The 14,590-nt window shown below is 30.8% G+C and overlaps 1 protein-coding gene across 1 annotated transcript in view; it reads right to left on the minus strand.

Moving 5' to 3' along the window:
* The window catches only part of KIAA0825 (KIAA0825 ortholog), a 552,136-nt gene that overhangs the window by 351,362 nt on the left and 186,184 nt on the right, over positions 1 to 14,590 (minus strand). The window contains exons 10-11 of the mRNA XM_051971455.1: positions 4,882 to 5,072; positions 2,483 to 2,665 (exon numbers count right to left, since the gene is read on the minus strand). Of these exons, the coding sequence (XP_051827415.1) occupies positions 2,483 to 2,665; positions 4,882 to 5,072 (374 nt within the window). The remainder of the gene's footprint in view (positions 1 to 2,482; positions 2,666 to 4,881; positions 5,073 to 14,590) is intronic.

A 14,590-nucleotide genomic window follows, 5' to 3' on the forward strand; every position in this document is an offset into this window, starting at 1 on the left:
ATCAGTGAATTTCAAAAATAGATAAAACAAAAAGGCTTATGACAAGTGTGCTATCATGAGACATTTTCAGAGGCATTTTCTAAAATTCAATCATATCAGTATTTGGATGCTTAATTCTGATGGCATACAATTTGATGTACCCCTTTCTAAAATACAAATAACAAAAAGAACTCACATTTTGACCTAAGAAGCAAAAAACACTAAAAAGTGCAATCCTTGTGTTTTGTCTAGGTTTGTATGAGGTTGAGTTTCATTTGTGGCATAAGATCATTAGTGTTTTTTCCCTATTATTGTGAGAGAACTAGAAGCTTTGGAATGATCATTCATCAACAAGAAATGGAATATACCTCAAAAGGAGGAATTTATACTACAGGAGAATAAGAATTTGATTTGAAATTTATATAGACTCAGAAGCTTTGATAACATCTGTTTTGATATAGAGATTTATAGATATATAGATATATCCATATATATATATGTGTGTACACATATACACACATGCATACATGTGAATACATCTGTATTTCTCTCTAGGTATATGTGTGTATATATCTCTATTCATGTGTATGTGTGTATACATACACACATATAATATACATGAATATACATATATCTATCTATACATATGTATATACATATACATACATCTAATCTATCTATATACACATATATGTATAGATAGATTAGATGTATGTATATTCATTCATAGTATTTCCAGAATTTTATTCCATTTGGGGCTTGATTTTACCATCATCTTAGCCTTTTTTTTTTAAACTCAAGTCAATAATTTCATTTGGTCTTTTTTTATATTTTTAATGGATAAATTTGTCCCTATATCCTAATTGTAGATTTTCATGCTACAAAGTACTCTATTTGTACTTAATATTAATTAAAATCATTAACAACTCATTGTGTGGAATGTACAATATTCCTGATAGAAATTAGCAATTTAAATTCATTGAATGAGTCTAGGGCACAATGCCGAAAAGGCAGAAATATCAAAGCTTTATATTGCTGTAAAGAGACAAATATTAAAATAATGAATATACTCTTTATTCTTAACAAAATATATAGTCTTTGACAAGCACTTGTTACACAGATGCATTATTGTTTTAATATTTTCCTATTAGTCTGTGACAAACCATGAAATTCAATATTGCTCACCATGACCAATCCATGAAATTTTCCAACTTTGTTCCTGATTTTCACAGAGCCTTACTCTTAGATGAAATGATCCACTGGATAGTTAGCAGGGCAATTTTTTTATCTCTGGTAATTTGGTTTAGTTTCCTAAGATATGAGTCTCATACCCTGGGATTTTCATGATTATGAAATTATAAAATCTAAAGCCCAAGGCATTTATTTCACTATTTCTTGCCCCTTCCTGAGTTTTCCATTTCTAAAATTAGTCCTCAACCTAAGGCTGTCAGAGAATAATCTGTATGCAGCCAATTTGTTAAAAGCCAAAGAGTGGGTGAAAATTATAGGGAAATTGAAAGAAAGATTGTTAATTACTTTTGGAATTTTGAACACAAAAAAGTCTTGAATTGAAGATCCTCTGAAAATAATCATTTTTACTTCATCCTAGCTAGTGAGTTAAAGAAAAGAGATATTAGTAGGCCTCATTTAACCAAAGTAATGGCAATGCTACGAAAATTTCTTTATAATCATAAATTAAATATAGTTAGATGAAATTACTATTTGGTTCAAGGAAAATGGGGGTAGGCAATGGAGATAGGAACTAGAGTTTAACTAAAATTCTGTTTTGAAGTTTTTCTGTGTCAAATAATATTCTACCACAAATATCATTACAATGACATACCAACTGTACCAGTAGCTCAGTACTTTAATTTATAACATCAATAGCTACCTTTGAGAACATCTTAAAATTAATCAAAACAATCAAAATTCCATAGTATTTCACAATTTTTGAAGCTTCAAAATTCTCATGAATCTGAAATCATCTTCATGCTAACAAGAGATGTCTCTATAGCACTCTAATAAAAGTACATCACATATTTTCATAATTGAGGCAATAATTACATTATATTTCACATGCGTAGAGATTTTAGTTTTCAAAATGCTTTCCTCACATGAGATTTTTATTTAGTCCATATGATACCTCTGTGAGGTAGAAAAGGCAGGTATTATCTTCGTAACATGAAGTTTAGTGATTATCTAAAATCATAGGACAAAGTTTTAGTGATTAAGAACTAATAATTCATTATTATGACTCATAATTCTGTGTGCTTTTTGTTTCTTTTTGCTAAAAATGAAAACTACATTGAGTGACAGTGGACTGGACTCTGAATCTGGAAAATATGAAGTTCAAATCCCACCTCAAACATTTCCTCATCTATAAAATGAAGCAGCTGGACTTAATGGCCTCTGAGGCTCCATCCACTTCTCTAAATCTGTAAGCTATGAAGAACAATTACTTGTATAAATCATGCAATCCCCAAATAATAAACAATATACTTACTTATATAATTCTGTTAATGGTGATGTCAAAATGATCATTGTTGTAAATAGATTATTACAGTGGGTATGAATTTTCAAGATCTTTTCATTTATACATTCACAGGGATTCAAAAGTTCTTGTACTGATCTACAAATTGACCAGAGCATTTCTTCGATGCATATTAAAATTGCAGTAACATCAAACCTACAGAAATCAAAGAGATAATTACATTAAAATAATCTTGGGTCTGGATATTTGCAGTATTATCCTGTAAATAGAAGATTTGGCATGATCAATAATAAATGGGGAAAAAAAGATTAAATGATGCAACTAGTTTCTTTCCTCTTATGTGGGGCAGTAATAACATTTTTGTTAGCAAAAATGAGACCATCACATTTCAGAAGTGTAACTCTATTTGAACTGCATGGCATGTTTCATTTGCATTATCAATGAAGAAAACAAAATATAGTTTTTTAAAAAAAGGAAAACTACTTGAGACTGAGTTAGTAGCCAGGTAGGTAGCCAAAGGCAGCCAAAATTTCCTTTTGTTACCTGAAAACATGTGAACAGATGTTAAAAGATAATCTTGCCCACTATCAAAATATAGAAAAAGAAAAACACAGGACCCAGTACCAAACTATCATAGCAACTAGGAAATAGGCAGAAGGAATGATATCAAACTGGGAAAACTTGAATTTTGAGAATTTTAAAAATCTAATTGTATTGATTACAAAAATGAAATATGTAACAATATGCTTATAGTATTTGCTAATCTCTTTTTTTTTGTCTTTCTGTTTTTTATTTTAGCTACAGATTCATAAATGTAGCATTATCTCAATGTGCTCCATTTAAATTTATTTTTGTATGTAAATGAATCTTATGTAACTCATTTAACTTTTTAAACTTTAATTTGCTGTTTGTTAAATTTCTATAGATAAGAGTTAAAAAGTAAAAAAGGAAGATGAAGTAGAAATGAGAGAATAGAAGGAAAGAGAACTCAGGAACTATTTGGTCAATTCAGGTATCCTGAGAAATCTTGTCTTTTGGCTTTAATTTAAATTGATACTAAGTCTTTGGTCATTATGTGACAAAATAAGTATTTACAAAAAGTCAAATAGATTATACAGACCATAATAAGACCATCAATACTAACTACCTTTGAGTAGATCCAAATGTTGTTTGTATATAGGTTTTGCTAAATAAATTATAGATGATTAAAATAGGAATATAAAGTAATACATAATTTAAATTTTAGCATAGTGTCTTACATAACTTCATGTTTGATACTAACTTCATGTTGTTTAACTAAATTGGATTAGATAATTGTCTAAGGCATGTGTCCCATCCACCAAGTGTAGCTTGAGTTAACTCTTAAAAGTGCAAAACATTAGATTAAATTACAAAATTCAGTTTAGGGAAGGGAAGTCTCTGGCTTTGAATACAATATTTATACTACCAGCAGAAATCAGTCACCTGAATAGTACAATTAAGCAATTAAATACATTTCATATTTCATGTGAATGTGCTTTTATTGCATATGTTGAGTTAATTACTATAAATCTTACAGTCAGAAGTGATTTATTACTAAGTCACCTTAATGAAAGAAAATAGTTTGTGCCTTCAAATGAAGTTTCTTCAGCAGACAATATTTTTAAATTCAAATTTAAAACAGCTTGTACAAAATAATTGTGTTTGCGAAACACTGACGTCAGGCCTAGATACCCTGAAAATTGCAATGTATTTTGGAAGACAGTGATCAAGAAATGTTTCTTCCTGTCTAGAAAAAAAAAGCTCCTTAATATTTAAAGAAGACTACAGGTATCTCAAAAGATACTTAAATTGTGTGCATGCAAAAGATGTGAATTATATGAAAATAGTATTTTAAAAATAGATCACTTTATGTAGCACTGTAACTAGTAACACTAATTAACTTATGAAATTCAATTATAAAACTCCTTAATTATTACTAATTCACCTCAAAGTTAATGTCCTTGGTTTAATACATATTTACTGTTGCCCCTAATCTTCCTTGAAGTTACATTGTGTTGAAGTAGTAGTCCTCATTAATATAAAATAAGAACAAAGAAACAGAAGAAAGAAATTTTAAAGGGACAGAAAAAGACAAGAGATAAAGGAAGGCAAGGAAAGAAAGTTAGGAACTTTGAATGAGCTAAGGATCACCATTTTTTAAAAAGGAATTTCCTTAATTTAGTTATACAACTGTACTTTAACGTTCTAGAAACAAAGTGATTAGAAATGTTTCATATTGAAGAGATTTATCTGTTACCTTTTTAAGAGTCATAAATATTTTAAATAGGAATAGTTTTTGTTAGATGAGTCAGAACTAAATTATGACTAACATAAAATTAAGAAAAACCGTTTATTTAAAACAAAATATGTAGAAATCACATTTCATTTACCTTATCTGTGGAGTTCTCTTATAACTGGGATGGGCCTGAGAATATCTGGAGGCCAGCAGATCCAAAGATTTCTCCAACACGTCTATGAGAATCTCTTGGGCTAACTTGGGGGGTAGAGCAGCCCACAGATCATGATGGAGAGCGCAGCAGAAATAATGCCACATCTGGATAGAGAATGAGCATCTTTCCCCCTGGCAAAACCATTACACATTAAACAATAGAATCACATCTTCCAAAATGTCAACTCGGTTCCTGTGAATCTTATTAGTTCAGGCTGAAAGGAAATAGCTGAAGAGTTCGAGACACTAGAAGACCAAAAAAGATTCTTGACAAGATGTAAAACATCTTTATTGACAAAGAAACACATGTTCTTTTTCAATTACAAAACCAACTATTCTCCCACAAAGCCAAACCACAAATATTTAACCCACCATATCCTTAATTAACCTACTCCTGACCTATTGTTTAAAATTTACTTTAAAACTATCGCTTTGTAGTTGCTATACTAGTTATGCTAACTTAAGATAGTGGCTATGTCTTCTAAAAACATGATTCAAATTATTTAAATTACTTAAATATGTATATTTCTCTACAACTATTATCATTACTGACAGAATTTTATGAATGTTTCAAATTGCCCAATTATGATGAAAGGGCAAGAGTAAAAATAATCTTGCAACTACATTCTTACAGCTATGAAAGTAACCAAGGGGGTTGGGAAATTTTTGAAGATTACATTAAGCTATTTCACCTATGACATTTTAATAATATCAGAAAAAGACACTAAAATTGTATAATTTATAAGACTTCAGGCAGATATTTTATTTTTATTACTTAGCATTTTAACAGTCTTTTATATTTTCAGCAGTTAAATTCTCTTTCTTCTCCTCCACCTCTGCAAATCTCTTCTCTGTACAAAGCCTCTCCTGACTGCAAAAGGAACCTTGCAAGTAGCAATGGCAGATGGGAAAAAGGCAGAAATAAGAATATGGTTCAAAATATCTTTTAATTAGTTATCAGTCTCAGAGGATAAACTGACATTTTTGTCAAAGCAGGTAACAAGATTATTTGATATATTTCTATATTATATGATAAAATAATATGAAATATGATGTTTCTGTATTATCTGGTAGAAAAAATTTCCTTCAGATGGCATCCCGTGCATGTAAAAATACTATCAAAATAAGAAGACATTACATTTTCTCTAGATTTGAATGTCTGTTTCAGTCATGAATTGTGATTCTTCAAAGAAGCATCTGTTACCCTCAAAGTTTATAGTCTCATAAGTAGAAACATTTAATGTCACTTTACAGATATTAACTTTTAATTACTAAAATAATTTGTATTCAACAGAATAATGGTTTGTATTGATCTTGTGAATTTTGGGGGGAAAGATACATTGTTATTGCTATAGGAAGAATCTTTGCCTCCAATTTCACTTTAAGAGAAGTTCAAACTAGAACCAGAACTTTAAATCTCTACTTTCTAAGTTGATGAGAACATTAGGCCTATAATTGGATAAAGGTATAAGTTTACAAGCTTAGGCTGAGGAAGGCTCATGACAGTGCCTCGTATTTTCTGTTGTATCTAATAATAAATCAGCATGTTTTTAAAAATACAAACTAAATACAAAGAACTCTGGAAAAGATGAAAGAAAAAAAGCAAGACTAGAATAGTGAGGAAAATACTAACTACAATTACATGAGTAAAGGTACATGAGAATGAATGAACAAAGAATTCTGATGGGAGACTTTGAGAGAATAACTAAGAATATCATGATACTTTATGCAGTGCAACTAATTTAAATGCAAATAGTTACTAAGCAAATTTAATTATATATTCAATGTTAAGTTTTTGACAAAAATATTTTAAACAATCTGAATTTTTAAAAAGAGTTTTGCATTTGATTGTTTCATATTTGAGGGAGGGGGGCTATTTTGTTGCAATTGGGAGGATGCAACATTGCCATGAAATAGAAATTAGTGACAATTTGATATGACCAATATCACCATTCTTGAAGCAAAACATTCATGCTTGCAATACCTTGGCTCTTGTGACCTTTTTAGTCCTCAAAAATATGGAAATTCAACTTTATTAATATTTGTACTATAAAAATATCCTCTCGTGTTCTATATTTCTTAAGAGTATTTTGAATATTTACAAATTGAATTATGTCACATGATGTAGAAGTTTTGTATATTTATAGATATATGCATATGAAAATATGCATAAGTCATCATTATGTTCCAATGGATATGTGTGCCTTATAGACCTCCTCACAGCTGAACTACATTAGAAAAAGAAAAGGAATCAAGTGTTTGTTTTTTATGATCCACCACATTCTTATTGCTTATACTTGTATAAAATACTTTCTTTTTACTTCAAATGATCCTAAACTGGCAATCTTTCTAACAAGGCTTTTCAAAATGTATACTGTTACAGCAGAAGCAACAGTGTTTTCATTAAAGACAAAATATGATGCATTCATTTTTTCTGACCTGTTTCTTTATTTGTTGTAATTTCAAAACTATTCTACTGGTAAACATCTGTTATTTTTGCAGACTCAGTATAATGTGAGCAGATGTGAGCTTTTATTTAGATTATATATCAGGAAACAAGCAGCTGGGCTTTATTACATAAGCCACTCAGTATTATCTTTGAACAGACAATTTGTTATTCTTTGACTATTGGAAAACATAAGTTCCCCAAATTTGCGGCAGATGTGAACCATGGTAAAAGCTTGATTTTAAAATGTATTCTGAATACAACCAGCACTTAATCAGTGAGATACTGAACCTTTAGGTTTTCACACCCTGACAGTTTTTTGAGGAAAAACTGTTTTATGGAAGTAATATAGTTAGGGTACAACTGATATCACAAAATCATGAGTGCATATTGCTATTGTATTACAAATTAATTTATTGTCCCAGTCCTGTTCTCTCTATATGGTAGTCTGTTCCCTGAGATCATTATCATGCCTCCAATCATGAGGGTGCTAGCTCCTTTTCTTTCAAGTCAACCCTACTAGAATATTTTACTACTTCTGTTTTACAAATCAATTGGAATAAAAGGAAAGGGGGAAGTTAGTAAAAAAAAAAAAAAATCATGTCAGATACTCCAGATGTCAAAACATTTAAAACCCAACACTATTTTTAGAAGGTTTGTATTTTCGGTGTATAGAAAAGCAGGATCACTTTATTTTTCAGGGCATAAATAACGATGCACTAGCTCTGCAATTAAATTGTAACTACTGACCATGTAAGTATATGGAAGCTACTGTACCATGTAATCACAGAGTAACTATCTTGTTATTTCTGTCTTCTAAACTAGAGTCTATATCATAAGATCTAAAAGCTGCATGTTACATGGTAATTTGTTTTTTTAACTACTTGGTAGCTTCAATAATAGGGCCTGAAGATCCACTTATTGTTTATGTCATTCTATGAAGCTATTCTCTGCACCAAATTACATTTAAGGAAACATTTAGAACTGACCAATTAAATAGTGGTAGAATACATATATATAGCCATTGAAAACATTATATAGGATGAATAATTTCTGCTTTGACATATCCTCAGTTAGAAAAATATAATATGAACATTTCAAGCTTTCAGTTCACCTGAAACCAAATTGGGGAATTTGTGATATTGCTAAGACAGAAAAAGTCCCTATGTCTGCATTCTTATCTCCAGCTACAGCTATATGATGGTACTATGCCTTTCCCTTCCTTACTAGTCCTCACTAATGCTATTTTTTTATAATGTGTAGGGCAAAAGTAGAATTGAGGTGGTTGCTAAAACTATTGAAAAAGGGCCACTGAAGAAAAAAGAAAATGACTCAGAATAAATAGATTCTTTCTAATGTTTCTAATCTGTTTTTCCATTTCTTTAAAGGCAAGTTTTTTTGTGATAACAATTATCTTACAGAAAAATTATGTATAACAACAACAACAACAATAACATATTTCTATAGAACTTAAAAGTTTCAAAAAGTATTTTATATACATTATCTCATTTTATCATGTCAATTTCCACTGGAATTAAGGTGTCAAAATTACTAACTAGGTTGGGTAGACATCATCTAATGTGCTTGAAATTCTTAGGATAACTGACAAAAGCAGAGACCAGGATTTTTAATCTGAAGGAAAGGGTTAAATAAAAAAAATGGTAATCAAGGTATACATAACGGAGGAATTTTTTTTTTAAATCTTAGATTGAGTATAAATCTTACACACAGATTTGAAATCAACTTCAAGGAATTTCAAATAATATAGTCCATGTATGTAATCAATGAGATTTAAAGGGGAAAAAATAATGAAATCCTGATGATGAATAATTTTAATTAGCCACAGGTATTACTATCCTGGGAATCATTAGGGTTTAATTTCAAGATGAATTTTGGAATTTAAGACATAAAACAAATGAAGGCAAATCAAGATTGATCAAAAAGGTCTTCTATCTAATGCATAATAATTCATGAAAAAGGAATAAGAAAAATATAAAATACTTAATAAATCATGCTTATCAAAAATTTTTGATACATCATGGCTGTTGTCCTCCCTCCAATGATAGAAATTATAACCTATACATACATCTCCCCATTCTGTTTGATTTATGTTCATAGCTTCCTATAAATTAACCACATAAAGCTGATTAATTTGTAAGGGTCATCCTCTAATTTTTTTGCTATAGTATGGATCTCAGAGAAGCAAAATAGATTTTCTATCAGTTAACAGCCAGTTTTTCTGATAATATATCAATCTACTGAAAGTTTTTATATAGCTTTTTCTTATATAAGTTGGTTGGTAATGTGTTATCTACTCCCAACAATCCTAAACCACTCCATGGCCCCTTGGGTGACCTTCCACTTTAATTCTTCAGGAATCTTCATGTACTCAAATCATAGATCTAGAGCTATAAGGGATTTTGGAAAGTATATATTCCAATTCTCATTTTACATATAAGAAAATTGAGGATGGGGAAGTGTACACAATGTCACAAAGATTTCAAAAATCGAGGAGGAAACTAAGCTTGTCTCAAACTAGAGTAAAGGGGCTCTTTCAACTATATCCCAATGTTTCCAAAAAAATAACACAGAAGCATACTTAGATGGATTTTTGTTCTCATATGCCTGCCCATCCTATATGATTTTTGCCCATGTTCCAACAAGGAAACTTCACTTCACATTCTAAAGCTTCCCTTGTTTTTCCTAGACATTACAAGACACCAGATGGACTTGAATGATTATTTTCACTAACTCTTGTCATGTGACCAATCTTTATTATTTTTCAATCACATTTTTTAAAATACAATCTTTATGTACAACTCATCTCTAGCACTCCTCACTCATTTTGTGTTATAGACTGCTAGAAATATCTTCATTTGGCTTCTGGATGCTAATTAAATTTCAATACTTTGGGGATTACATTGTTTCATAATTTTCAACAACATAAGTTGAATATTCGCATTAAAAATATGGACCTTCTTGTCAAGGGGAAGTTTGGAAAGATTCAAGGAATTCCGTAATCTGCAGACAATCTAGCCCACTCTCCTCCCCGTTTATGCCCAATTTATTGTCTAGTAGCAATTTGTAATACATGCACACACACATATACATATTTGCATATATGTATATATGGTAGAGATATGTATGTATCTCTATCTCCATACTGCCCATATAATTGTGTATCATAAGTTAGGCAATAAGTACTTTGAATGGTTGAGTGACATAACTGGAAAAAATGAGCTCATCTAGGAGACTCTGAAATTTTCTAGGGATCGAATCAGCCCAATAATATGTGCAAAAAGAAAGATCTGGAGAATCTCATCATCTAAAAGGAATTCTTCTTCAGCTTAGACTGTGCAATGGATTTTCTCCATAGCAATGGCAAACACGACTACTAATCATACTTCTTCCCATTTTATAACTCAATAGATATTAGTGATCAGAGGGTTATTTAAGAAGGTCGTTGTGTTATATCTCTAATTTTGATTTGATTTTAAAATGTTGAGGGGGAATGTCCTTTTAGGTGTTCTTAAGTGGTTTAGTATGTACTAAATCACAATTAAAAGTACATGATATTAATGCATTCCTCTTGGAAGAGGCTTTTTAGGCAGCATTTTGCTCTCCTGAATCAAAAGCATTTTCATTGAATAAACATTTAATAAGTACAATATACCAGGCATTGAACTAAGTATTAGAGATACAGAAAAACAAAAGAAACCTTCCCTTCCTTCAAGGAGCTGAAAATCTAGCTGAACAAAGGAAAGATGTGTTGCATGTGATTTGTATATACTCACATATGTGCATGTTATCTCTATCACTAGATGGTAATCTCTTTGAGGGCAGAGATGCTTCATTTCTGCTTTTGTTTCTGTAGAACTTAGCACAATATGTTGACACAAATAGGTATTTAATAAATACTTATTGTTGAATTCATTGATAACTCATACCTGACCTATTAAAATAAGCTAAGTAAAAACAATTAAAAAATAGACATTGACACAAACTAAAATCATTTTCTAAGGAAATTTAGCAATGCAAATTAATTGCCTTAAAGAATTTTTTAAAAAGAGCCTACAAAACACTTCTATCAGCAAACTTGCAGAGCTGAAAGATAAAGTAGAAAAGGATAATGGTGGATTAGAGTAAAATCCCCGTTGTAATTTAATGTGGTAGAAAAGTATGAGCAGTAGAATCCCACAAAACAGCAATGAACAGTAGAAAAAATTTTAAAAGAAAACTTTATGACACACATTATTAGAAAAAAATCCTCCTGAGGATTTTTAAGAGTGAATTGGAAGGTCATCTGTAGTAATTTTTTATTAATCTTTTATCTATCAATGACAACAGAGACTCTTTAATATGATAGATCTTACATTGTTATAAAAGAAAGTAAAAATGTCACTAAATAAAATAAAGATGGGCAAAAAAAAAGTTTGACATACATATGAGCTCAATTTTAAGGGAAATAGATTGATTCTCAAAGCATGTAAAAAAAGGAAGAATGCATAAGGCTCACAAAAATTCTTGGACCTAATTATTGCCTCTAAAATTTATACAAGATAATATTAATGAGAGAAAACTGGAAAAGATGATAGTAAGCTGGCCTCAGGGTCAAGAAGACAAGTTCCAATCTTATTTCTGATACATACTGTTGTGTAAATCTGGGCGAGCTATTTAACTTTTCAGAGATATAGGCAAGTCTCTAAGACTTCTAGGTCTATAACAAATGCTTCTATGCATTGGGAGAGGGAATTTCTTAGTAGGTTCCTACATCAGTGAGATTGAAGATCTAATTTAAAATTTAAAAAGATAAAATTGATTCACATGCTTTTACTTCAGAATCTCTACAGATGTTTATGAGAGTAATCTTTATATGTATCAAGGGCATCCTAGATGAACATTTGAGAATAACAATAATAATAGCAATTCCTTTTGTTATATTAATGATGATATGAATTAAACCAATAGATCAACTACTGCAAAACAGAGTAATTTAAAAAGTAATTTCCAAAAACTAATATCCATCAAAAAAGCATGATATTTGACAAAGAATTAGAACTTTATACATGGGTACCTGATATAGTTGTTGTCATGATAAGGACTAGAGGAGGAAAGATAATATAACTATAGACAGGTGTCAAATACTACCAAAGGCAGAAGCAGTTTGAAAATTACTAAAGACTTGTGAAAAAACACTAGAAGACTTCCATCAAGAAAGATCCTATGAAAGTTTGTTTCCTTTGAGAAACACTTCAACAAAGAAAAAGACAAATAAAATAAAGATTCAATAGACAAAAGAGAGATAAAGTTTAGTTCATCTATCCAGGCTAGGACTACATAAAATACCATCCAGAAGCCATTAACTTTCTGGTCAGAAAAATACTGGGCAGTTCTGAAGCCATACAGTTTGAAAACCAGAACAATTCCTGATATTTTATCAGGTGACTATATAAAGAAAAAGAGGAGCTGAAATGTTTTAGGAAGGTTAGTCCTCTGGAAGGTCTCAGAGGCTGGAAGGTAATCCAGTCTTTAATATTTGGTCTTGCAGCTGGTCAGGGCCATACTAAAGAACACAGCCAGTTTCTGGTAAGTGACTGCTAAAAGAGGAAAGGGCAGGGTAGGGCAGTGCTGCCCTGGCACTTGCTTCAGGACTCTTCATGATGATTTCTAAAATCCCAGCACAGAACAAAGTCAGGTCTTGAGAGATGATTACAGAAGGAGACAACAAAGGGGCAACATCTGCATATAGATGTAAGGAGACAGACACTGAAAACAAAGATTTTAGTAGAGGATTGAGTTTGGTCTCAGTTCCCTGCCTCAGCCAAGGTGACAAAGAGAGATCTAGATAATGGACCAGAATCTAGTTGCTGCATTAAGACTGTAGCATGGAAATGGCAATAGCATTTGTATGGAACTGGGAATGGCCAAGACTAAGACAGTCTATTTAAAAGAATAGTATGGGATAGAAGCTAAACCTGACACAAAATCTGAGTCTAAAATCTGAGGCTGGAGACCTGAATAAAAGGGAAAAAAAATCCTAATAAAACAATAATAACAATAACAAAATAATTCAGATTAAAGAAACGTTCAAGATCTTAATATATTATGAACACATAAAGAGCACTAATTCTTAGGTGTATAATAACATTACTTTGAAAAGCGGGCAAGTGGCATGTGGAATTCAGAATTTAATTTTAAACCTAAAGCATTCTTTAAGCCACAAGGACTCTGAAAATCAATCCAAGAAATGAGGGGGGAAATGAAATTAAAAACACAGAGAAAGGAGAATCAAAGAAAAAATAACTTATTTTTAAAAAAAGAGTAGAGAACTTTACCCAAGAAATAGCTACCTTTAAAAAATAGAATTGAAGTACACAAAACATGAGATAACAAGAAATATTAGTACAAGTCAAATGACTAAAAATATTAGAATATGTGAGATAGCTACTATCAGAAACAACAGAACAAATTAAAGGAAGGTAATTTTTTAAAGAATGCCTGAAGAAAAAATATGGATCCAATCTAAATCAACTAATCAAATTATTTATAGCAACATAAAAAAAAAAAATACTCTAATTCACTAATGATTGGAGAAATGCAAATTAAAACAATTCTGAGGTTTTTCACTATACCTATTTGACTAGCTAATGATCCATAAAAGGAAACTGACAAATGTTGGAGGAAATGTGAGAAAAAGGAGACATCTATGCATTGTTGGTGGAATCATAAACTGATTTAACTATTCTGTAGAGCAATTTTGAATTATGCCCAAAAGGCTATAAAATCGTTTATATCCTTTGATCTAACAATACCACTAAACTGCCTGTCCCCCAAAAAATTTAAAAAGAAAGGAAAAGGATCTTCTAAGGAAAAAGATTTGGAAATTAAGAGATGCCCACCAATTGGGAAATGACTGAATAAAGTGTGATTTGTGATTATGATGGGATATTATTGTTCTATAAAAAATGATGATCAGAATTCTCTCAGAAAAACCTGGCAACTCCTCCACAAACTTATGCAAAGTGAAATGTACTGTGTACAAAGTAATATCAATGCTGTGGGATGATCAGTTATGAATGAATTTGCCATTCTCAGCAATATAATAATCCAAGACAATGCTGAAGAACTTGTAATAAAAAATGCTATCCATACCCAGAAAAAGAACCAATTGTGTCTGAATGCAGATTGAGACATACTTTTTTTT

The sequence above is a fragment of the Antechinus flavipes genome, chromosome 1 (genome assembly GCF_016432865.1).
Source record: "Antechinus flavipes isolate AdamAnt ecotype Samford, QLD, Australia chromosome 1, AdamAnt_v2, whole genome shotgun sequence".
Lineage (NCBI taxonomy): Eukaryota > Metazoa > Chordata > Mammalia > Dasyuromorphia > Dasyuridae > Antechinus > Antechinus flavipes.